Raw genomic sequence first — 26,182 nt, 5'->3', positions numbered from 1 at the left:
CCGCCCCATAGCCCTTATCAAGCACTTATCTACAGGTGGTCAGGTCTATGCCTGTGGAGGGAAATGGACAGAGAAAAGAGCCACACCATTGTACTGTACTGTTATAACACTGATCACCCACTTCCATAGCTGTTAGACTCTGCTAGACTTATTGGCTATAGGGTGGTCTGGCTACACTACTGGGAAGAGAAGAGCTCTCACAGCACTTACCCCTATCTACAGGTTGGGCTTGATGTAAGGCTGAGGAAGAGAGGGAAGAGCAGAACCTATCATGGTCATACCCCAGAGATCTTGTAGGTGGTCTTGATGGATTTCAATGTAATCACTGAGAGAAATTGGCCTTGCCTACTGTAAAGCAAAAAGAGCAACAAATTCATTTATCATGCATTGCTCCATGAGTGGTCTGGATGTGTGCATTCTGATGTTGTGGGGGAAAATATCAATCTAACCACTCATACTCCCATAGCATTTATTCATATCAAATCAAAGTTTATTGGTCGCGTACACAGATTTGCAGGTGCAGTGAAATGCTTATGTTACCAGCTCCAACAGTGCAGTAGAATGTCTTATGTTACTAGCTCCAACAGTGCAGTAGAATGTCTTATGTTACCAGCTCCAACAGTACAGTAGAATGTCTTATGTTACTAGCTCCAACAGTGCAGTAGAATATCTTATGTTACTAGCTCCAACAGTGCAGTGAAATGTTTACGTTACTAGCTCCAGCAGTGTAGTAGAATGTCTTATGTTACTAGCTCCAACAGGGCAGTAGAATGTCTCTCAAATACAATACAAATACACAAATAATCTAAAATCTAAACAATAATCTAAAGACTAAACACCTCTCTCTGCAACTGGATCTTGGACTTCCTAAGGGCCGCCCCCAGGTGGTAAGGGTAGGTAACAACACATTCACCACAATGATCCTCAACACAGGGGCCCCTCAGGGGTGCGTGCTCAGCCCCCTCCTGTTGTCGTGGACGAATCAGAATTAGTTGGGTAACATAGATAATTAAGATGTTTTATTAGTATAATATGCTTATTTGAGGTACTTGTCATTAGAAAGTGTCCATTGGACTCTGGTGTCTTTTCAGTTGCACGTCTACCTTAGCTGGGGCTCAGACACTTGGGGCCCAGAGAGGGGAGAGGTCAGACTTGTCGTCATGGGAATGTGTCTTTACCTATTTCTTAAACCATGTGAAGGGATGGCGTGATTAATGGGGAACCAATGACTTGTCTCCACAATGTCTGTGAGCAAGTCACTCCCTCCTTTTCTTTATTGTGGGGAGGATTATGGCAGTAAATGGACCCTTGTATGTCCTCTCTTAGATCTCACACTTATCCTGTGATAATATATGGCCTAGAGGCTCAATCCCCCCTGTGAGCCTGTCCAGGAGTGGGGTCAAGAGGGGGTTTGCTTGAGATGGGAGTATCTAGAGTTGACAATTGATATATGCCATTGGATGAAATAGTTCTGTTCAATACCGTACCAGGGAGGGACGGTTCTAAGGAGACCAGATACTGGGCTATACCATTAATCCTGTTGACATAGCAGTTACTGTCTGATGTGTTTTATTGATATCTGTCATACAAAACTTAACCTTTGTGAACTGTTACTAAGTATCTGTGGTTTGTCAATGTACGTTGAAGGGGGTGTATCGTTGCTATAAAAGATCCCTGTAGCCATTGGGTAATCACCTTGTTCAATGGTTCATTCGAGAGAGTGCATTATTGAAGGTCAAGTACTTTTGAAAAAGTATCTTAAGTATTAAAGATGTAGTTTAACTCGGACTGGTGTGTTTGTAACTCCTCATTTGGTAATGCGGAAATTAGCCACCACACTGTACTCCCTGTTCACTCATGACTGCATGGCCAGGCACGACTCCAACACCATCATTAAATTTGCTGATGACACAACAGTGGTAGGCCTGATCACCGACAACATCGAGACAGCCTTGTCATGACGTTGGCCTCTTTGAGTACAGGGAGGACAGTTGACCCCCTCCCCCCTTGCACCATCCCCCAACCTACCTCCCCCCACCCAGGCCCTGCGTGAAAGGGTTGTAAAATTCCAGAGGAGAATCTTACAACCACATGGCCCAGTTGAGACACAGAGGGGTCCCATAGAGAGACACAGGAAATTCTTCCAACTCACAGAATTGGGGAACCGAATGACATTTGTGTTCTGGAGAAGGTATGGAAGATTGGTGAAGAATCCAGCTACGAACTGGTCCGCTTGGTACAATTATGTGATACTCAGAAGAGACAATATAGCCATATTACCATAAAACGGTTTATATAATTGCCTCAGCCTTGAGACTTGCATCCACATGGTTGTATAGAATGTATTAATAAGGATAAAGCTATTTGTAATACATTGAGATGCTATGTACTGATGTTAATGTGATAGAATTATATTTCTGTACCAAGCTTAACTCAGTCATCGGCACGCCCCCAGGGACACAGACAGGACCAGGTGTCATGTGACATGTTCACTATAAAACCATAGCCTGATCTACTTTCTTCAGACCCGGCCTCCACTCCATTGCGAGTTGGCCAATAGGTTTGACCATCCAAGTACTCTACTGAAAGGGAACTATACCACGTGGTTAACTTTTAGACTATTGATACCGACAGAATAAGAACAAGTCTTTGATATTAATTATTAGTCTGCAGCTAAGTAAATTATATCATTGAACGCAAAGACCAACGAAACATCCATTCTATGACGACATTAATGAATGTCGCTTTGAAAGTTCCATTCTAACCGAGAGAGAGAGAGAGAGAGAGAACTCTCCAACCGAACAACGCTTCAACAAGGATCCCGACGACACACTGAGCGTAAATATATATTGATTGCAATTGTTCCCGAATGAGTGAGCGTTCAATTGTCAATTGTTAATATTAATGAACTCTGTGTACCTCCTCAGCTGAACATTTTATGACCCACTGTTCTACAAGACACCAGCCATGCCTGTTAGCCACTAGGGCACATTACTCTACCAATTCTTTGTGACGATAATTACTGTTTGTATACTTTCTGTGAATTAATTAGTTTAGTAAATAAATGATTTTAAGACAATTGATGTATGGATGACTCTTAGTAAAGACTGGGTTCGTGCAGATACAACAATTTACGACGTTTGGAATGAGACTGGACGCGAGGTAAAATACACCATTTAAACCAGAAGATAATCGGCCTATATTATAATAGAATATAATATATAATGTTATAATATAGGAAAGTTATATTAGGAAAATTATAACTTTGTAATCTGAATATTTTCCTTGGTGCCCAATCTCCTAGTTAATTACAATTAAACGATTAATCAGTTTAATCGCGTGATAATAATTACAGGGAGTTAATTGATAAACATGTCTTCAGTTTAAATGGTACCCCAAAGACACGACAGCCTATAGGGAGGAGGTCAGAGACCTGGCCGTGTGGTGCCAGGACAACAACCTCTCCCTCAACGTGATCAAGACAAAGGAGATGATTGTGGACTACAGGAAAAAGAGGACCGAGCACGCCCCCATTCTCATCGACGGGGCTGCAGTGGAGCAGGTTGAGAGCTTCAAGTTCCTTGGTGTCCACATCACCAACAAACTAACATGGTCCAAGCACACCATGACAGTCGTGAAGAGGGTACGACAAAACGTATTCCCCTTCAGGAGACTGAAAAGATGTGGCATGGGTCCTCAGGTTCTCAAAAGGTTCTACAGTTCCACCATCGAGAGCATCCTGACTGGTTGCATCACTGCCTGCTATGGCAACTGCTCGGCCTCCGACTGCAAGGCACTACAGAGGGTAGTGCGAATGGCCAAGTACATCACTGGGGCCAAGCTTCCTGCCATCCAGTAAAAATGATTTACACCCCTAAAGATTCGTATAAATAAAGTAGTCAAAAGTTTAGTGTTTAGTCCCATATTTCTAGCACGCAATGATTACATCAAGCTTGTGACTCTGCAGACTTGTTTGGATGCATTTGCTGTTTGTTTTGGTAGTGTTTCAGATTATTTTGTGCCCAGTAAAAATGAACGGTAAATAAAGTATTGTCTCATTTTGGAGTTTTTATTTTTGGTACTTTATTGTAAATAAGAATAGAATATGTTTCTAAACCCTTCTACATTAATGTGGATGCTATCATGATTAAGGATAGTCCTGAATAAAAGTTACAAATGCCCAAATATCATACTCCCCAAGACATGCCAACCTCCCCTGGTATAGTAATAGGGAGAGGTTAGTTAGAATGTCTTGGAGGTATGATATTTGTGCGTCTGTAACTTTCTCACTTATCATTATTCATGATTCATTAAGGACTATCCTTAATCAAGACATTGTATTATTTCAAATCCAAAGTGCTGGAGTACAAAGCCAAAACAACATAAAATGTGTCACTGTCCAAAAACTTTTGGAGCTCACTGTATATTAGACACTTGCCTACTCTCCACAGTGTACTGCATGTATCAGCAGTAACTAGCAGTGTCTTCAGTATGGCATGACTCACTCATCGCCTCTCCACTGCAATAGCTGATGTATATTGAGCTTTCTGGCGCAAAATGGATGCTGTAGCATCACACATGTGGATGTTAAATGGCGTTATGACTTGTCTCATCTCACTCCTTGGTGAACCTTGACCTAGAAAAAGTGAATTAGCAAATATGACTCTTTATCTCTCTGAACTCTCAGCACCTTTAGATTAGTCATTGGACTGTCCTCGGCCTGACTGAGGTATTTAACTGTACATTTAAGAAGATTACGATTAAGCTCAACAAGACGGACACCATAACACCATTCATACTTGAATTTTCAAACACTCTGAGCTTGCATAACCTTTAATCAGGCTATAATTTGAGTTTGTTCTGAATTACGTAACCGTATTCTTAGAAGGCAATCATCGTTCAAGCAGCTATGTAGTTCACATACCCGCAAGAGGCACTTGTTTCCTTCAAGAGTCTTAGATTAGGCTGAAACACGTAAGAGGGCGCATATCTGTGTTTGAAGAGCAGTCCATGAAAAATCTACTTAAAACTGAGCTATGGTACTTAAAATATCGAAATGCCACTTATTTTCTGACACCCTGTAGTGAGGGAGATACAGTAGTAAATATCTGTATGGCAGTAAAACTGACTGAATCTGTATGAGAGGAAATGTCACCATTTGCATAGTGTTTTCCTCAGCAAATGGCACCAGCCATGGTAACGCCTTGCACACATTCTACACAGAGACATTTACATGCCAGTCATGGCTTTTTCGTCTGATCTCGGCAACTCATTCAAATTCCAACATTATCAACATCATCTCTCTCTCTCCACTCTCTTTCTTTCCTTTTTTCTCTCTCTCTCTTTCTCTGCGGAGCAACATCAGAGCGAGAGATGTCTCACCATGCATTAGTAACCGTATGAATATCATGGTGCTCATACGGTATCAACGCCTTCTGTTCCACACCATTAGAAACAGAACACAATGGAATTGTTGCACATATTTTCCCGATTGCGTTGCTGTCAATTTGATTGGGTATAGGGGGCATTGATCAAATCCTGCAGTGTTCCATGCATTATAATTGCTCATCACCAGAGGATCTCCATCGCTAGCTATGTTTCCATGTCTGGTATCCATAGCAACACCATCACCATCACCACACAGAGTTTGGTGCGAGCTATTAAAACACTGCTAAAATAAGCTTGTAATGAGACTATCTACTGCATTGCTGACCCTATCAGAGATTCATTGACTATGTAAGAGACCTGATTTCTCTACAGTAGCCCACAAGACGTGTAAGAGGCATACACGCACACACACACACACGTATGCACATGCGCATACAAATACACTAACACACACCGTTATTGGTAGTTAGCTGCCCAAGCTCCTGTTACACAGACATGGTTCTTTAGAGTGCTTCAGTGGGAGCTTGAGCCAAATTCGCATCCCTCTCACACACCACAAGAATGCTAAGCTTGTCACAGAGCATGTATAATGAATTCCTATTGCTTTAACATAAATAAATACATGAAGTCAATTTCCCAACTGCTTGGCAACTCTCTATTTATAGCTGCAGTAATGATTTATTAAGATAATCATCAGGAATCAGACAACTGAGTCTGAATTTTAACATCTCAATGACAAGCATCGTCAAACGCCAACATACAGATAACAGGGAAGCAAACCGTCAACAGCCTTCTTTCTGCACAGACAAAAATCTGGGGAAGGTTTTTAGATAATTATACCCACGGGATGTACAGCACAGGCAATTTAGTCTGGTATAAACTGGGGATCATAAATGCATACAGAGATAAAGACACCATTCAGTAGAGTTACAATTAGGATGCTCTCCTGCCCTGTTGGAAAACACCTTCAATAATGGAGCTGGGGGATTTGCATTGTCCTCTCATCTACCTGCAAGTCTCTTGTTGTTTTGGGGTAGCCTACTTTTTCAGTCAGATCAGGAGGAAGTGTATGCTACTGCTCTGGGGACCCTTCCTCTCTGCTCATGAATGGGCCTATCATAGACTGTCTGACTGGCTGTCTTTCGCATGCTGTAAATGCATGGGCTAATGACAATGGTACAGAGATGACGTTTTGGGATATTACAGGAGGTGATCGAACATCACCCTTGTTCGGCTGTAAGTGTAAAAAAAATAAACAATTCAGTCAGAAGATCTAGACTGCCATAAAACCTGTGATTATGTGATTGGAATATAGCTGTTTGTTTAACACGCCAAAAACTGTAGTATACTCAACGGGTATGTCTATTTATATGATTGTGAAGTGCTGTAGCACTTGGATATACTGACTTGCAACAACAACAAAATAAGAATGTCACACACCGGATAGGTGCAGTGAAATATGTTGTTTTACAGGGTCAGCAATAGTAATATGGCACCCCTGGAACAAATTAGGGTTAAGTGCCTTGCTCAAGAGTACATCAACAGATTTTTCATCTTCTCGGCTAAGGTGTTCGAACCAGCAACCGTTTCGGTTACTGGACTAACACTCTAACCACTAACTTGCCACCCATGCACTTTAGGCTACTTACAATATAGTTGTTATCGTCGTGTGCTCAGCTTAATGCATCCTTTTAGGTTTCCCTCTTGGCCTGGTACTATCTTGTTAAAAAGATATCCCTCCTTTAAGAACATATTTTCAATCTCTAACCACTATAATAAGGCTAGAGCTTAATGTAATGCCCCTGCTTCCCACAGTTCTCCTTCTGTTGATTGTAAAATGTTGGTGTGCATTGAATGCTGTTCAAGGTTCTAGATATGCAAACTCAGGCAGAGACAGTAAGCATCCAAAGTACAGTATCAATTCAGGAAGGCAAAGCACCTTGACAAAAAAAAAAGCCAAGTCTAATTCTTGTCAAATGAAGTTATTTGCTAAAAGACAACCGTATTGCAGATTATGTTGTTTTTCTGCCCCCTTAAAGTTGGAGGATATGCTTCAACGCTTCTTGCCTTAACCACGTAATCTAACTTGGCAGCTAGCCCTGACTTTAAGAAGTTCACATATGCGCAAGTGCCATTTTACAAGACTTGAAGTGCTTGTTAAGACGTGTTGAGGTAAAGAAGTTTGATTTAACACAAGTTTCCTTTTCTGAGTGAGGTTAACCCTTGTGGAAGTTTATATGGTTTTAGGGGAAAGTTTGTTTGGTGTCAGGAGTCCTTTACAAAGGTGGTTTTCACTCGGTCAAAATGTAATGAATGATATAGAGTTAGAGATTACTCAAAGATTCTAACTTGAGACATTCAAATGAAATAGGTAAACCTGTACACTGATACCTGATCACTCCAGAATGTTAGACATTTTGGTTAAAAAAAAAGACAATATGGCAACAATTAATTGACCAATGTTATTTGCAGGTTTGCTTGAATAACACACATGCTTATTACAGAATTTCTCACAATCCCTTACATGTAGTTCCATTCCAACAGTTACGTTCGGTTTGATCATTCCCCATTCCTACTGAGTGAATGGCAGTGGAACATTAAACAAATTGCATTTGGAAGCTGGTTATTTATTTGCATTTAACTTTGATTTATTCAGGGGACATTGAGACCAGGGTCTCATTTACAATGGTGTACTGAGGACAACAATATAACACTCAAAATGATCCAAAAATTAAGATAAACTACAAATTACAGAATCAACACTACAGCTTCAAACCCCACAAATAAAATTGTTTACATTCATTCCAAACAGTTGAAATTGTTATGAAATTCACTCAACATTAAAGTCCCAAACTGCCCTAGAGGCACCAGAAAGTCAAGATGTAGGGAGTTTGTAGGCTATTCCAAAAATGGGGGGATTTATTTAGATCGGTACATACTAGTGGAAACCCGAGAGTTAACCATCCCTGTGAACGGGTTTGGTGTCTCATATTTTTAAAGTGAGGTAGGTCGGACGCTTGTGTAGTAGAACTTTGTAAACAGAAAGGGAATAATGGAGTAATCTACAGGATTTTAATGAGGACCTGCCAACATTCTGATACAGGATGCAGTGATGCATATTAAAACTGTCACCTGTGATAAAACTAACGTGGTAGACGGCATCCAAAGGTTTATGGTGACTCCATTTATCGGAATGCAGCAGTGACTACTCTTAGTCAAGAACTGTCAGGAAATGTAGTTATATAAAATAAGCCTACTTTAAACCTCAGCTAATTAACTAGCTCATCCGTATGTTTTTTAAACATCAGATTATTGTCAATCCAAAAGCCCAGATATTTTACATTTACATTACATTTAAGTCATTTAGCAGACGCTCTTATCCAGAGCGACTTACAAATATTTATAGGCGGGAACCTGCTCAATGAAAGAACCATCCAATGCATAAATGTGTAACCCAGTGGTCACCAACATTTTCTGAGTCAAGATCACTTTCGCGGTAAAAAAGCAAGCCAAGATCTACCGCTCAGATTTAAGTAGGCCTAATACATTATCACAACATAGCTATGCTTGGCCTGACAATATTCTTCTTCTGAGATCATATTATATTTGAAAACTCTGATAACAACATTTTGATAACAAAATATATCAGTTGGTGTAGCACTTGCGAGGCACAGCTGAGCATACATTTAAATAATTTGTAAATAATTAGCTTTTTTTATTTTACTGGACTGATGTTACCTGCATCTGACGGTCATAGTGCTTTCAAGACAACTGGGGGCACGGGGGAAAAAAACGAGGTAAAATCATGACATAAGTGATCTTCATGTTGGAAAGTCAGAGTTATAGAAAGGTGCTAGAATTTCCAACTTGGAATTCCGTGTTGGATGACTGATCGAAACTACTTTTCCACAGTCGGATCTCATTTTTTTCAAAGTTCCCAGTTGTCTTGAACGCACTGAAGTCGAAAGTTAGATATTTCCAAGTTCCCAGTTGTTTTGAACATGGCATTAGTCTCAGGGGAGGGAGGGACAGAGCAGCAGAGGGTCCGCCTGTCATGGTCCCTGCTCTCTCCTTCCTTTCCTCTGCTAAGACTGATCAAAGAGAAGGGAAACTGTCTTCCACCTGATGGCGAAACTCGAGTCGCACCGCATCTGCCTCATGCACAAATGAATGTTCTTCCTATGACCAGAGAAAGTGAAATATTCTTCGATACTAAAATAGACACTACGAGCTGCTAATACAAATAAAAATGCAGGGCTATCGATACACTTGGCTACTCATTCATTGCAGCTGTAGAGCGAGGTTGAAGTAGGGAGAGGAACATTTTATGTTTTTGTAACAGTGTTGACAGTGCTGAATTCAAACTTAGACATAAACCCACTCATAAAAACAGCAGCTCTTTGCTGTATTTTTTTGACAGTCTCTCTCTGGCTGGGTAGTTTGTCTTTTCACACAAATGAAATGGTTCAACATGGGAACACTTTACCTACCCAGTGGGCTTCTGAATCAATTGCAGCGAACGCCAACAGCGCAACAAAAAACGTAGTTACAAAAGTGCAAGCCTTTATTGTTGGCTTTTCTACAGAGATGTTTGGTGATTGACAAAGAATGTCTTGAAGATTGACCGGTTGGTGACCACTGGTATAAGACATCTGAAATACTTCTATGAGTATCAGAAAACAGCATCCATTTTATTTTTTTCTGCATTAAGTACACATTTGAAATCAACAAAGAGTTTCTGCAAGGCGACAAAATCTGATTACAGCGCCAACATAGCCTGGTCAGCCTTAGGGGCAATAGCATACATAACAGTGTCATCTGCATACAGATGAATGTTGCAGGTTTTGCAGATAGACCAATATTATTTACATACAGTACCAGTCAAAACTTTGGTCACACCTACTCTGTCACGACTCCCGCCGAAGTCGGCCCCTCTCCTTGTTCGGGCGGCGTTCGGCGGTCGACGTCACCGGCTTACTAGTTGCTACCGATCGATGTTTCACTGTTCGTTTGGTTTTGTCTTTATTGTGTACACCTGTTTTTCATTTCGCTAATCGTGTTCATTATTTAACCTCTGCATTTCCTGTCTGTCTTGTCGGTGATTGTTTGTCTGTTTTGTGTAGTTGGAGGTGTTTCTCCAAACTATGTATTTTTCTATGAGAAGATTTATTGATATTTTTAGTAAACACATTTGTTTACCTTTATCCCTGTGTCCTGCGCCTGACTCCTCCACTTCTCTAAGAAAACCATTACAGAATCACCGACCACACAATGGAGTCAGCAGGAGCAGCCAGCCCTCCTATTCATATAGAGGAGCGCGTTCAGCAGCAGGCGAGTATGATCCAGAATCTTATGACTGCCATGGATTGCGTGCTGCTGACCATGGAGAGAGTGGAGAGTAAAGGATGTCCCGTCGACCCAGCCACACCACCGCCCGGCGCACCTCTGGATCATACCCAACCACCGTCTATATCCGGTGGGATTCGGCTCTCGCTCCCGGGAGCGTATGACGGAGCAGCTGCCGGGTGTCAGGGGTTCCTACTCCAGCTGGAGCTCTACCTGGCGGCTGTCCAGCCGCCGCCCTCGGGACGCGAGAGACTGAGCGCCCTCATCTCCTGTTTGACTGGTAAAGCCCTGGAGTGGGCCAACGCCATCTGGGAGGTGGAAGACCCGACTCGGGATAACTACGAGGACTTCTCCCGCCGCTTTCAGGCAGTATTTGATCATCCACCAGAAGGAAGAGCGGTGGGAGAGCGCTTGTTACATTTAAGGCAGGAGATGAGGAGCGCTCGGGAGTTTGCACTGGATTTTAGAACTCTGGCGGCTGTTGCGGGATGGAATGAGCGGGCCCTGATCGATCACTATAGGTGTGGTTTGCGAGAGGACGTTCGTAGGGAGCTAGCCTGCAGGGACACCACCCTCCACCTGGACCAGCTGGTGGACTTATCAATCCAGCTGGATAACCTGCTGGCCTCCCGCGGACGTCCGGATCGGGGTCCGTTGGTTCCATCCTCCAGTCCCTTAGACCCAACACCGATGGAGTTGGGCGGGGCTGGTACTAGGGAGACCGGAGGGGAAACCAGAGGTGACCGCAGAGGACACACTGCTGGTCGGTGCTGAGGAGGTTTTCCAGGTAGTCGAGGTGGTAGGCGGAACACTGGTGGTTCATCTCAGGTGAGTAGGCACACGACTCACCCAGACCCCCCCTGTTGCTCACATGTGGTTATCTATAAGATTTCCGGGGTTTTCCCCGCATTCCCAGCATAAGGCGCTAGTAGATTCAGGCGCAGCTGGGAACTTTATTGATCGGTCCATGGCCAATAGATTAGGGATTCCTATTGTTCCCGTTGATGTTCCCTTCCCTATACATGCCCTAGATAGTCGTCCTTTGGGGTCGGGGCTGATTAGGGAGGTCACAGTTCCCATTGCTATGGTAACGCAGGGGAGTCATGAAGAGAGTATTAGTCTCTTTCTGATTGACGCTCCTGCGTTTCCCGTTGTGTTGGGGCTTCCCTGGTTGGCTTCTCATGATCCTATTATTTCGTGGCAACAGAGGGTTCTCAAGGGATGGTCCTGTCAGTGTTCAGGGAGGTGTTTAGGTGTTTCCTTAGGTGCCACTACGGTGGAAAGTCCAAAGCAGGTTTCCACCATGCACATTCCTCCCGATTATGCCGATTTGGCAATCGCCTTCTGTAAATGGAAGGCGACTCAATTACCACCCCATCGACCGGGGGATTGTGCGATAAATCTCCTGGAGGGTGCTGCACTTCCCAGGAGTCACGTGTATCCTCTGTCACAGGAGGAGACGGCGGCTATGGAAACATATGTCGCTGAATCTCTGGGACAGGGATACATTCGGCCCTCCATTTCACCTGTCTCCTCAAGCTTCTTTTTTGTGAAGAAGAAGGATTGAGGTTTATGCCCGTGCATTGACTATCGAGATTTGAACCAGATTACTGTTAAATACAGTTACCCGCTGCCTCTGATCGCCAGTATGACAGAGTCATTGCTCGGGGTGCGCTTCTTCACAAAATTGGACCTCAGGAGCACGTACAACCTGGTGCGTATCAGTGGAGGGGATGAGTGGAAGACGGCATTTAGCACTACTTCTGGGCACTATGAGTACCTCGTCATGCCGTATGGGTTAATGAATGCTCCATCTGTCTTCCAATTATTTGTGGATGAGATCTTCAGGGACCTGCACGGGCTTGGTGTAGTGGTGTATATAGATGATATTCTCATATACTCCACCACCCGCGCTGAGCTTGTGTCCCTTGTGCGTACGGTGCTTGGTCGACTGTTAAAGCATGACCTTTACGTCAAGGCGGAAAAATGTCTGTTCTTTCAACAGTCCGTCTCCTTCCTTGGGTACTGTTTGTCCGCGTCAGGGGTGGAGATGGAGACTGACCGCATTTCAGCCGTGCGTAATTGGCCGACTCCAACCACGGTAAAGGAGGTGCAGCGGTTTTTAGGGTTTGCCAACTACTACCGGAGGTTTATCCGGGGCTTTGGCCAGGTGGCGGCTCCCATTACCTCCTTACTGAAGGGGGGACCGGTGCGATTGCGGTGGTCGGCTGAGGCGGACAGAGCTTTTGGTAACCTGAAGGCTCTGTTTACCACGGCTCCAGTGCTGGCGCATCCTGATCCCTCCTTAGCGTTCATAGTTGAGGTGGATGCATCCGAGGCTGGAATAGGGGCTGTGCTATCTCAGCGCTAGGGTAAACCACCAAAACTCCGCCCCTGTGCTTTCTTTTCGAAGAAGCTCAGCCCGGCGGAGCGAAACTATGACGTGGGGGATAGGGAGTTGTTAGCTGTTGTCGGGGCTCTGAAAGTGTGGAGACATTGGCTTGAGGGGGCTAGACACCCTTTCCTCATTTGGACTGACCACCGAAATCTGGAGTATATTCGGGCAGCGAGGAGACTGAACCCTCGCCAGGCTAGGTGGGCTACGTTTTTCACACGCTTTTCTTTCACTCTTTCCTATAAACCAGGTTCCCAGAACGTCAAGGCAGATGCACTGTCCCGGCTGTATGATACAGAGGAGCGGTCCACAGAGCCCACTCCCATAATTCCAGCCTCATGCCTGGTGGCACCGGTAGTATGGGAGGTGGACGCGGACATCGAACGGGCGCCACGTGCAGGACCCACTCCCTCCCAGTGTCCCGTTGGGCGCGTGTACGTGCCGTTTGATGTTCGCGATCGTTTGATCTGTTGGGCCCACACATCACCCTCCTCTGGTCATCCTGGTATAGGTCGGACGGTGCGCTGCCTAACGGGGAAGTACTGGTGGCCCACGTTAGCCAAGGACGTGAGGGTTTATGTCTCCTCCTGTTCGGTATGCGCACAGTGCAAGGCACCTAGACATCTGCCCAGAGGGAAATTACAACCCCTTCCCGTTCCGCAACGACCGTGGTCACACCTATCGGTGGATTTCGTGACGGATCTTCCCCCGTCACGGGGTAACACCACGATCCTGGTCGTTGTGGATCGGTTTTCTAAGTCTTGCCGTCTCCTTCCTTTGCCCGGTCTCCCTACGGCTCTACAGACTGCGGAGACCCTATTCACCCATGTATTCCGGCACTACGGGGTGCCTGAGGATATAGTCTCTGATCGGGGTCCCCAATTTACGTCTAGAGTCTGGAGGGCGTTTATGGAACGCCTGGGGTCTCGGTCAGCCTTACCTCAGGGTTCCACCCCGAGAGTAACGAGCAGGTGGAAAGAGTCAACCAAGAGGTGGGTAGGTTTCTGCGGTCCTATTGCCAGGACTGGCCGGGAGAGTGGGCATCATTTATCCCTTGGGCGGAGATGGCCCAAAATTCCCTACGCCACTCTTCCACTAACCTTACCCCTTTTCAGTGTGTGCTAGGGAATCATCCGGTCCTGGCACCATGGCATCAGAGCCAGATCGAGGCTCATGCGGTGGATGAATGGTTTCGGCACTCGGAGGAGACATGGAACGCTGCCCATGTACGTCTTCAACGAGCCATCAGGCGGCAAAAGGCGAGTGCCGACAGCCACCGCAGTGAGGCCCCGGTTTATGCACCGGGGGATCGGGTCTGGCTCTCGACCCGAAACCTGCCCCTTCACCTGCAATGCCGGAAGCTGGGTCCGCGGTTTGTGGGGCCATTTAAAGTCCTGAGGAGATTGAACGAGGTTTGTTATAGGTTACAACTTCCACATGATTATCATATTAACCCCTCGTTCCATGTGTCTCTCCTCAGGCCGGTGGTGACTGGTCCGCTCCAGCAGTCTGAGGTACGGGAGGTTCCTCCGCCCCCTCTGGACATCGAGGGGGCCCCGGCATATACCGTACGAGCCATTATGGACTCCAGACGTCGGGCGAGGGGCCTTCAGTACCTCGTGGAGTGGGAGGGGTATGGCCCGGAGGCGCGAAGCTGGGTAAGGCGGAAGACATCCAGGATTTTCACCGCTTCCGTCCGGATCGCCCTGCTCCCCGTCCTCCGGGTCGTCCCCGAGGCCGGTGTCGGCGCGCTGCTGGAGCCGCGCGTCAGGAGGGGGGTACTGTCACGACTCCCGCCGAAGTCGGCCCCTCTCCTTGTTCGGGCGGCGTTCGGCGGTCGACGTCACCGGCTTACTAGTTGTTACCGATCGATGTTTCACTGTTCGTTTGGTTTTGTCTTTATTGTGTACACCTGTTTTTCATTTCGCTAATCATGTTCATTATTTAACCTCTGCATTTCCTGTCTGTCTTATCGGTGATTGTTTGTCTGTTTTGTGTAGTTGGAGGTGTTTCTCCAAACTATGTATTTTTCTATGAGAAGATTGATTGATATTTTTAGTAAACACATTTGTTTACCTTTATCCCTGTGTCCTGCGCCTGACTCCTTCACTTCTCTAAGAAAACCATTACATACTCATTCTACTCAAGGGTTTTTCTATATTTTTTATATTTTCTACATTGTAGAATAATAGTGAAGGCATCAAAACTATGAAATAATACATGTGGAATCATGTAGTAACCAAAAAAAGTGTTAATCAAATCAAAATATATTTTAGATTATTCAAAGTAGCCACCCTTTGCATTGATGACAGCTTTGCACACTATTGGCATTCTCTCAACCAGCTTCACGAGGAATACTTTTCCAACAGTCTTGAAGGAGTTCCCTGATATGCTGAGCGCTTGGCTGCTTTTCCTTCACTCTGCGGTCCAACTCATCCCAAACCTGTAAGAACCGATGCTGGAGATGAGAAGCAGGTATGGAGAGTGAACATTTAATTTACACAGACATGGAACAGGACAGGAACAGCGTCAGAACCGGGTAAAACAGAGACATACGACAATCAATGTAGAAGCGGGGAGCAGAGCTGGGGAACAGACAGATATAGGGGAGGTAATAACACAGTAATTGAGTCTAGGTGACTGCAATAAATCGCTGATGCACGTGACGAGGGAAGTAGGTGTGCGTAATGATGTTGGCAGGAGTGCGTAATGCAGGGCAACCTGGCGCCCTCGAGCATCAGGGAGGGAGAGTGGGAGCAGGCGTGACAAAACATCTCAATTGGGTTGAGTTCAGGGGATTGTGGAGGCCAGGTCATCTGATGCCACACTCCATCACTCTCCTTCTTGGTCAAATAGCCTTTACACAGCCTGGAGGTGTGTTTTGGGTCATTGTCCTGTTGAAAAATAAATGATATTCCCACTAAGTGCAAACCAGATGGGATGGCGTATCGCTGCAGAATGCTGTGATAGCCATGCTGGTTAAGTGTGCCTTGAATTCTATATAAATCACAGACAGTGTCACCAGCAAAGCACCCCCACACCATCACACCTCCTCCTCCATGGTTCATGGTTCATGGTGGGAACCCTACATGCGGAGATCATCCGTTCACCTACTTTGCGTCTCACAAAGACATGCCGGTTGGATGCAAAAATCTCAAATTTGTGACTCATCAGACCAAAGGACAGATTTCCACCGGTCTAATGTCCATTGCTCGTGTTTCTTGACCCAAGCAAGTCTCTTCTTCTTATTGGTGTCCTTTAGTAGTGGTTTCTTTGCAGCAATTCAACCATGAAGGCCTGATTCATGCAGTCTCCTCTGAAAAGTTGATGTTGAGATGTGTCTGTTACTTGAACTCTGTGAAGCATATATTTGGGCTGCTATCTGAGGTGCAGTTAACTCTAATGAACTTATCTTCTTAAGCAGAGGTAAAAGCTCTGTTCGGTCTTCCTTTCCTGTGGCGGTCCTCATGAGAGCCAGTTTCATCATAGCACTTTATGGTTTTTGCGACTGCACTTGAAGAAACGTTAAAAGTTCTTGAAATGTTCCGCATTGACTGACCTTCATGTCTTAAAGTAAAGATGGACTGTCATTTATCTTTGCTTATTTGAGCTGTTCTTGCCATAATATGGACTTAGTCTTTTACCAACTAGGGCTATCTTCTGTATACCACCCCTACCTTGTCACAACACAACTGATTGGCTCAAACGCAGTAAGCAGGAAAGATATTCCCCAAATTAACTTTTAACAATGCACAACTGTTAATTGAAATGCATTCCAGGTGACTATCTCATGAAGCTGGTTAAGAGAATGCCAAGAGTGTGCAAAGTTGTCATCAATGCAAATGGTGCCTATTTGAATAATCTCAAATATAAAATATATGTTTATTTATTTAACACTTTACTACATGATTCCATATGTGTTATTTCATAGTTTTGATGTACTCACTGTTATTCTACAATATAGTAAATATTAAAAATAAAGAAAAAACCTTGAATGTCCAAACTTGACTTGACACCATCAGAAAGCACAAATTGTGTCCTGTCTGACAGATAGTTCCCAAACCATTTACAAGACGCCTAGTCGAGGCACATTTCAGACAACCTTTGAATGAGTGGGGGGTGGCCAACAGTATCAAAGGCCTTGGATAGTACTATAAATATGCCAGCACAGTGATTCCTATGATCTAAGCAATTTAATATTTATTGTTACGTATCCTCTTGCTCTTTTGCACCCCAGTATCTCTGTTCTCTACTCATCTGCACATCTGTTATTCCAGTGTTAATGCTAAATTGTAATTATTTCGCCTCCATGGCCTATTGGGTCCTCCCTGGGTCCTGGACTTCCTGACGGGTCGCCCCCAGGTGGTGAGGGTAGGTAACAACATCTCCACCCCGCTGATCCTCCTGGGTCCCCACAAGGGTGCGTGCTCAGCCCCCTCCTGTACTCCCTGTTCACCCTTGACTGCGTGGCCATGCACGCCTCCAACTCAATCATCAAGTTTGCAGACGACACTACAGTGGTAGGCTTGATTACCAACAACGACGAGACGGCCTACAGGGAGGAAGTGAGGGCCCTCGGAGTGTGGTGTCAGGAAAATAACCTCACACTCAATGTCAACAAAACAAAGGAGATGATCGTGGACTTCAGGAAACATCAGAGGGAGCAGCCCCCTATCTACATTGACGGGACATTGGTGGAGAGGGTGGAGAGTTTTAAGTTCCTCGGCGTACACATCACGAACAAACTGAAATGGTCCACCCACACAGACAGCGTGGTGAAGAAGACGCAGCAGCGCCTCTTCAACCTCAGGAGGCTGAAGAAATTCGGCTTGTCACCAAAAACACTCACAAACTTTTACAGATGCACAATCGAGAGCATCCTGTCGGGCTATATCACCGCCTGGTACGGCAGCTGCTCCGCCCATAACCGGAAGGCTCTCCAGAGGGTAGTGAGGTCTGCACAACGCATCACCGGGTGCAAACTACCTGCCCTCCAGGACACCTACACCACCCGATGTCACAGGAAGGCCAAAAAGATAATCAAGGACAACAACCACCCGAGCCACTGCCTGTTCACCCCGCTATCATCCAGAAGGCGAGGTCAGTACAGGTGCATCAAAGCGGGGATCGAGACACTGAAAAACAGCTTCTATCTCAAGGCCATCAGACTGTTAAACAGCCATCACTAACATTGAGTGGCTGCTGCCAACATACTGACTCAACAACAGCCACTTTAATAATGGAAAAATGTATGTAATCAATTTATCACTAGCCATTTTATATATATAATGTTTACTTACCCTACATTACTTATCTCATATGTATGTACTGTACGCTATACCATCTACTGCATCTTGCCATCTGATGTAATTAAATGTATCACTAGCCACTTTAAACAATGCCACTTTATATAATGTTTTCATACCCTACATTACTCATCTCATATGTATATACTGTACTCTATACCATCTACTGCATCTTGCCATCTTGATGTAATGTATCACTAGCCACTTTAAACAATTCCGCTTTATGTTTTCATACCCTACATTACTCATCTCATATGTATATACTGTACTCTATACCATCTACTGCATCTTGCCTATGCCGTTCGGCCATCACTCATTTATATATTTTTATGTACATATTCGTATTCATTCCTTTACACTTGTGTGTATAAGGTAGTTGTTGTGAAATTGTTAGGTTATATTACTTGTTAGATATTACTGCATGATCGGAACTAGAAGCACAAGCATTTCGCTACACTTGCACTAACACCTGCTAACCATGTGTATGTGACAAATACATTTGATTTGATTTAGATTTTTTTTATTACCTTACCTCCCTACTCTTCTACATTTGCACACACTGTACATAGATTTTTATATTGTGTTATTATGTGTAACTCTGTGTTGTTGTTTTGTGGCACTGCTTTGCTTTATCTTGGCCAGGTCGCAGTTGTAAATGAGAACTTGTTCTCAACTGGCCTACCTGGTTAAATAAAGGTCAAATAAAAATATAACAATTGCTTCTGGTGCTACCCATAAGATCTGGAAGGCGGTGCATGTCCTTCCCCTTTACAAAGGTGGAGATCCTTCTGACCTAGATAACTACTGACCCATTTCTAAACTATCTTGCCTGGCAAACTCTCAGCGAATAACTTTTTTGAAACTAAAAATGATATTCTTAATGTGTACCAGTCTGGTTTTAGACCTGGACATATCAACATTTCAGCAGCTATGCTTGTCTTAAATTTTATATTTTTATTTTTTATTTCACCTTTATTTAACTAGGCAAGTCAGTTAAGAACAAATTCTTATTTTCAATGACGGCCTAGGAAGGGGGCAGAAATCTGCAGTAGAAATGGATAAACAAATCAGCTACTGCTGGATTTCCACCACTCTCAGATACACAACTCAAGAAGTATGTTGACTTTGCTTTTCTAATCAGAGTAAGACATCTATTTCTCAATTGTCTGAAGGACTGCCAGTCAGAAGTAGAATCAGTCAATCTGGCCTTAACCCAAGCTGGTTATTCTCATGGTCATTCGCTGTGTACTGTCTGCTGAGTGGCTGACTGTGCAAGTGCAGGTGTGGAGGGGGGAAAGAGCGCTGCTTGATATTTTGTTGCTGTGTGTGCATCGCTTCACACAGCATGGGTTTGGGTGTGGGGAGGCACAGGTGTGGAGAGCTGCAGAGAATCCAGTCAATACGGCAACAGAGCTTTGGCCAATGCGATCAAAGCGAAATGAACAGAGATGAACAGGATCTCATGCTTAGCATTAGGAATTTCCTGGCATCGTATCACCACACATCTTTAGATAATGAGAGTCCCTGAATGGCCCAGATAAATCAAAACCAAACGTCTCTGGGGCTTTTCAGTGACAAGCAACAAGTGCAAGGTATTTTGGAGATAAGGAGTCTGGTCAAATACAGCAATCAGTCCCTGGGAGCAAAGCGTACAACACACACACACACACACACACACACACACACACACACACACACACACACACACACACACACACACACACACACACACACACACACACACACACACACACACACACACACACACACACACACACACACACACACACACTTAGGAGTTAATGGAGGGCTCCCTGTGAACACCACTCCTCCTTATCTGCTAAAGGCCACAGGAGTGGGCCTATAAAGAGCCTTGCATCAAGAGGCTACTGCCGTGTTTTTTTTTGTGGCTTACGTGCATGTAAGATGATAGCCAGTGTTCTGTATGAGTTAACTGCATAAGGAGGATGGACACATTAAGGGCTTGCTCTACACAATGAACTCCTAATGGCTAACTGAGAGTGTAATTCATCTATGAAATCAGTGGCAAATTGAGATGAGGAAAATCAGTTTGTGATCAATCACTTTCTGTAGCCTAGCAGGAAGGATATTGAACGGGGCGGCACTCAAAAGGTTAGGCGTAAAACTTTCCTGTCGACCTTGATAGTCTGTCAGTGGAAAACTTCTACTCAGCTACATGTACACAAGGCCTGCCAAGCACCACACACAACTCAAGAATAGAGCTGATAAATGAATCTGTATTCTGTCCAATACTATTCAGATAAGCAATGACTAGCACAGGGGGTCAGGAGGTCACATTCTCAATCAACTCCAGTAGCTGCTGATGTCAAGTGCATTTCTAGAGTGCACCTTGTCGAGGAATGGAATGTCTTGACTCAGATTATCTATCCCCCTTTTCCACCTCCTCTTCCACCTCCTCCTCCTTCTCTCCCTCTTTCACCTCCTCCTCCTCCACCTCCTCCTCCTAGTCTTCAACCTCCTCTTTCTTCTCTTCCATCTCCTCCTAGTCTTCCTCTTCCTCCTCTTCCTCCTCCTCCTCCTCCACCTCCTCCTAGTCTTCCTTCTCCTCCTCTACCTCCTCCTAGCTGTGGTGATTATTCATTGATGCCAAGAGAAGCCAGGCTTCCCCAAATATTTGATCAATATACACTAACGATCAAAAGTTTTAGAACACCTACTCATTCAAGGATTTTTCTTTATTTTTAATATTTTCTACATTGTAGAATAATAGTGAAGACATCAAAATTATGAAATAACACATAAGGAATCATGTAGTAACCAAAAAAGTGTTAAAAAAATTTCAATATATTTTATATTTGAGATTATTCAAAGTAGCCACCATTTGCCTTGATGACAGCTTTGCACACTCTTGGCATTATCTCAACCAGCTTCATGAGGTAGTCACCTGGAATGCATTTCAATTAACAGGTGTGCCTTGTTAAATGTTCATTTGTGGAATTTCTTTCCTTCTTAATGCGTTTGAGCCAATCAGTTGTGTTGTGACAAGGTAGGCAGGGTTTACAAAAGATAGCCCTATTTGGTAAAAGACCAAGGCCATATTATGGCAAGAACAGCTCAAATAAGCAAAGAGAAACAAAGGTCAGTCAATACAGGAAATTTCAAGAACTGTTAACGTTTCTTCAAGTGCAGTCACAAAAAACATCAAGCGCTATGATGAAACAGGCTCTCATGAGGACCGCCACAGGAAAGGAAGACCCAGAGTTACCTCTGCTGCGGAGGATAAGTTCATTAGAGTTACAAGCCTCAGAAATTGCAGCCCAAATAAATGCTTCAAGTAACAGACACATCTCAACATCAACTGTTCAGACGAGACTGTGTGAATTAGGCCTTCATAGTCAAATTGCTGCAAAGAAACCACTATTAAAGGACACCAATAAGATGAAGAGACTTGCTTGGGCCAAGAAATACAAGCAATGGACATTAGACCAGTGGAAATTTGTCCAAATTGGAGATTTTTGTTTCCAACCGCTGTGTCTTTGTGAGACGCGATGTAGGTGAACAGATGATCGCATGTGTATTTCCCACCATAAAGCATGGAGGAGAAGGTGTGATGGTGTGGGGGTGCTTTGCTGGTGACACTGTCTGTGATTTATTTACAATTCAAGACACCACACTTAACCAGCATGGCTACCACAGCATTCTGCAGTCATACGCCATCCCATCTGGTTTGGGCTTAGTGGGACTATCTTTTGTTGTTCAACAGGACAATGACCCAACACACCTCCAGGCTGTGTAAGGGCAATTTGACCAAGAAGGAGAGTGATGGAGTGCTGCATCAGAAGACCTGGCCTCCACAATCCCCAGAACTCACCCAAATTGAGATGAGTCGGACTGCAGAGTGAAGGAATAGCAGCCAACAAGTGCTCAGAATATGTGGGAACGCCTTCAAGACCGTTGGAAAAGCATTCCAGGTGAATTTAGTTGAGAGAATGCCAAGATTGTGCAAAGCTGTCATCAAGGCAAAGCTGTCTATTTGAAGAATCTCAAATATAAAATATATTTAGATTTGTTTAATACTTTTTTTGGCTACTACATGATTCCATATGTGTTATTTCCTAGTTCTGATGTCTTCACTATTATTCTACAATGTAGAAAATAGTATAGATAAAGAAAAACCCTTGAATGAGTAGGTGTTCTAAAACTTTTGACCGGTAGTGAATATGTATTTTTATATTAAGAATAATAATTTGTCTTTCGTCTCTCTGTTTTTATAATTTTCCATCACATCGCAAGGATCTGAATCTCACCGGAGAAATAGTTTGAGCGAGGGCAAACAGCACCCCTCTGTCTCATTATGTGTAGCCATGTATCTGATGCTCTCTGGATCAAAATAGTACAAAATGTAAGCCACTGTAGCATTTGATTGATTGATACTGGCAAGCATTTAGCCTCACTTGATAAAAAAACATAAAAGAATTAGCCAATCAGCATTGAGCTGATCTCAGCAGTGGTTTGTCCTGGTGCAGCAAAATGCACCCCAAGGGAGGCCAGTTTGGATTTGGCTTTACACCATTCAAATTACATCTTAAGCAAAACTTAATTTTCAGATAAACTTGTCTGTTTCTGGTCTGCTTGTGCTGATGTCCTGCAGTAGCTAGCTTGCTAAATCTTCCCTTTCCTAAGCCATGGATGGAGATGGGGCTTAATTCTCTGAACAGGCCAATGATTATGACTGCAATTCTGATCTAACCATAAATGAATATGTTGTGCCACTGTCCTGAGACAATTGAAGTTCAATTGTAGCCTAGATGTAGCATAGTAGGCTCAAGTTAACTAGCTAGCTAACTTAGCTGGTTCATTGTTGCCCATGCGAGGAAGTTAGGCTAGCAAGCATTTTAGCTAGGTAGCCCATGACAACAAAAACAAAAAGTGTACTGTATGACACAGCATAAACCGTTTGGCCAACATGAAAGAGAGGACCATGGCATTGGTGGTCAACTAGTCTACAAGTAGGGTGAGGCAATTCGTTTTTTTTACTTGCATACGCGCACACGCACACGCACACGCACACACACACACACACACACAGAAATCAGTACCATGGACAGCCACATGATACAGTATTTAGCAACATTGATTGGACTAAGTAGTTTTGCTATTTTTAAGTTTGTTTTCAGTGTAATAAAATAAGCATGTATAGCCTTTTTGATTTGATGATGTTTAAATGTTTAAGTTGAAATGGTGCTAGAATAACGGAGGTAGTGCGCCTGTTGTCTTTGTTATAACTTGCGGTAACTCTGTGGTTATAAATTAGTAGTTGTTTAGTAAACTGTAGAAAACATTAACTTGCTTGACTATGCTGCAGGTCATGTAACTGTTGGTTACATGCAATATTTGCTTTGTGGACTTCACTGGACAGATGCTGCTCTGCGGTTTTGTGATGAAACAAACGTATGTGTAGTTAAATATATTCCGCCACTGTGTCACTGTTGTCTTTTTGTTGTCACAGCCTTATTGTATATCACGGTGGCGTATGAACAAGTGGGTTATAGAGCAAACAACGCAATTATCACAACATAGGTTGTAATATGGCTTTTTTACTGGCTTGGCTTGGCTTCCACAGTGATTTACCCACGCACCGCTACTGCCTCCTAGTCTTCCTCCACCGCTTCCTCCTCCTCCATCTCCTCCTTCTCTTACTCCTCCACCTCCTCCTTCTTATCTTCCTCCTCCAACTCCTCCTTATCTCCTCCTCATCCTCCACCTCCTACTCTTCCTCTTCATCCTCCTTCTCCTCCACATCCTAGACTTCTTCCTCCACCTCCTCCTAGTCTTCCTCCTCCACATCCTCCTTCTCCACCTCATCCTTCTCCCCCTTCTTCTCCTCCTCCTAGTCTTCCTCCACAGGATGAGGCATAATAGCTAGTGTTGAGCTCCAGGCGTGAAAGCTAAGATAATGACATAAGGAGCTGCTACATCTCACAGCATCCCCCCCTTTCTAATGCCTATTTATGTCTCCTGCAGTCCTTGTGTGTTTTATTATGCACATCTGAGCCATATGAATTTGAAATCAAAAGAAAATGAGTCTTTAGCATACAGACCCTGTGTGTTTGGTTGTGTGCGTGTGTGCGTGTGTGTGTGTGTGTGTGTGTGTGTGTGTGTGTGTGTGTGTGTGTGTGTGTGTGTGTGTATCTGTTTTTGTGTCTCTAAGTGTGTGTCTTTGTCAGTGTGTGTCTATGTCAGTGTGTGTCCATGTCAGTGTGTGCCTATGTCAGTGTGTGCCTATGTCAGTGTGTGCCTATGTCAGTGTGTGCCTATGTCAGTGTGTAAGTTTGCATGAGATAAAACACAGGCCGGAAGGAGCAGAAGCAGTGCATGGGGAGGGAGGGAGAGAGAGAGAGAGAGAGAGAGAGAGGGAATAGAGCGAGAGAGAGAGAGAGAGAGAGAGGGGAGAGAGAGGGAGGGAGAGGGATGACTCACCTTCTCTGCAGACTGGGCTGTGCCAAAGAAGATGGGGATGAAGGCCAGCCAGACTATACAGGTGGTGTACATGGTGAAGCCGATGGGCTTGGCCTCGTTGAAGTCTTCTGGCACGTCACGGGTCTTGATAGCGTAGATGGTACATGTGACCATCAGCAGGATGCTGTAGCCCAGCGAACAGATCATCTGCAGGTCCGTGATGTCACACTTCAGCACCCCACGCGCCAGGTTGGGGTTCATGGTCTTCTGCTCGTCGTAGTCGATGATGGTGTTGGGCGGGTCCACGGCGAACCAGACGAGCACGCCCAGCAGCTGCAGACAGATGAGGGAGGAGGTGATGGCGATCTGGGAGGTGGGGCTGATGAAGCGCGGGGCTGTCACTGTCTGCTTCCCCTGTTCAAAGATTCGGTAGATCCGGTTGGTCTTGGTGAGCAGCGCAGCGTAGCTGATGCACATCCCCAGGCCCAGGAAGATCCTCCGGAAGGAGCACACGCCCACGTCAGGCTTGGCAATCATCAGGAAGGTGATAATGTAACACAGGAAGATGCCCGTCAGCAGCACGTAACTCAGCTCGCGGCCTGACGCACGTACGATGGGTGTGTCGTTGTAGTGTATGAACGTTGCCATGACAAAGATAGTGGCGATGATACCCAGCATAGCGAGGAACACGGGAATGACGGCCCAGGGGGAGTGCCACTCCAGCTTGACAATGGGGATAGGTTGGCACTCCGTCCGGTTGGGGTTGGGCCTCATGTCGTAAGAGCAAAGGCGGCATGAGGTCTCATCATACTGGTACTGGTAACCATCACACAGCTCACAGTGCCAGCAGCATGGCATGCCCTTCACCCTCTTCTTCCTCTCACCTGTCTTACAGGGCAGACTGCACATGGAAATAGGGACCGCCTGCTCTCCCTCTGGCCACTGCAGCTCCTCCAGCTGAGAGAGAGAGAGAGAGAGAGAGAGAGAGAGAGAGAGAGAGAGAGAGAGAGAGAGAGAGAGAGAGAGAGAGACCACAGGCCGTGGAAGTAGCACTTCAGATAAGAGGGTTAGTCGATAGGGATGAAGTCGTTTGCATCTACCTGACAGGCAAATGGGCCTGGATGCAGGATGAGATACATGATGAGATACAGTGAGGTCCGAAATTATTGACACCCTGATAAAGATGAGCAATAATGACTGTATAAAATAAATAATTCAAATACTAAGCTACATTGTATACTCAAATAAATTGGGAAATTATATTATTTTAAACTAATGCTTGTTTAACAAGGAATACAAATATTTC

General features: G+C 44.5%; 1 protein-coding gene across 2 annotated transcripts in view; it reads right to left on the bottom strand.

The window, feature by feature from the left end:
- Positions 1-26,182, bottom strand: part of LOC106566674 (metabotropic glutamate receptor 7) — a 143,923-nt gene that overhangs the window by 12,913 nt on the left and 104,828 nt on the right. The window contains exon 8 of one of the 2 annotated variants that reach the window (XM_014134936.2): positions 24,898-25,833. The exons of the other annotated variant lie outside the window; for it this stretch is intronic. Coding sequence (XP_013990411.2) covers positions 24,898-25,833 — 936 coding nt within the window. The remainder of the gene's footprint in view (positions 1-24,897; positions 25,834-26,182) is intronic. 2 annotated transcript variants of the gene reach the window in all.

This window comes from Salmo salar, chromosome ssa13, assembly GCF_905237065.1.
Source record: "Salmo salar chromosome ssa13, Ssal_v3.1, whole genome shotgun sequence".
NCBI lineage: Eukaryota > Metazoa > Chordata > Actinopteri > Salmoniformes > Salmonidae > Salmo > Salmo salar.
This window is presented reverse-complemented; position numbering and strand designations above follow the sequence as displayed.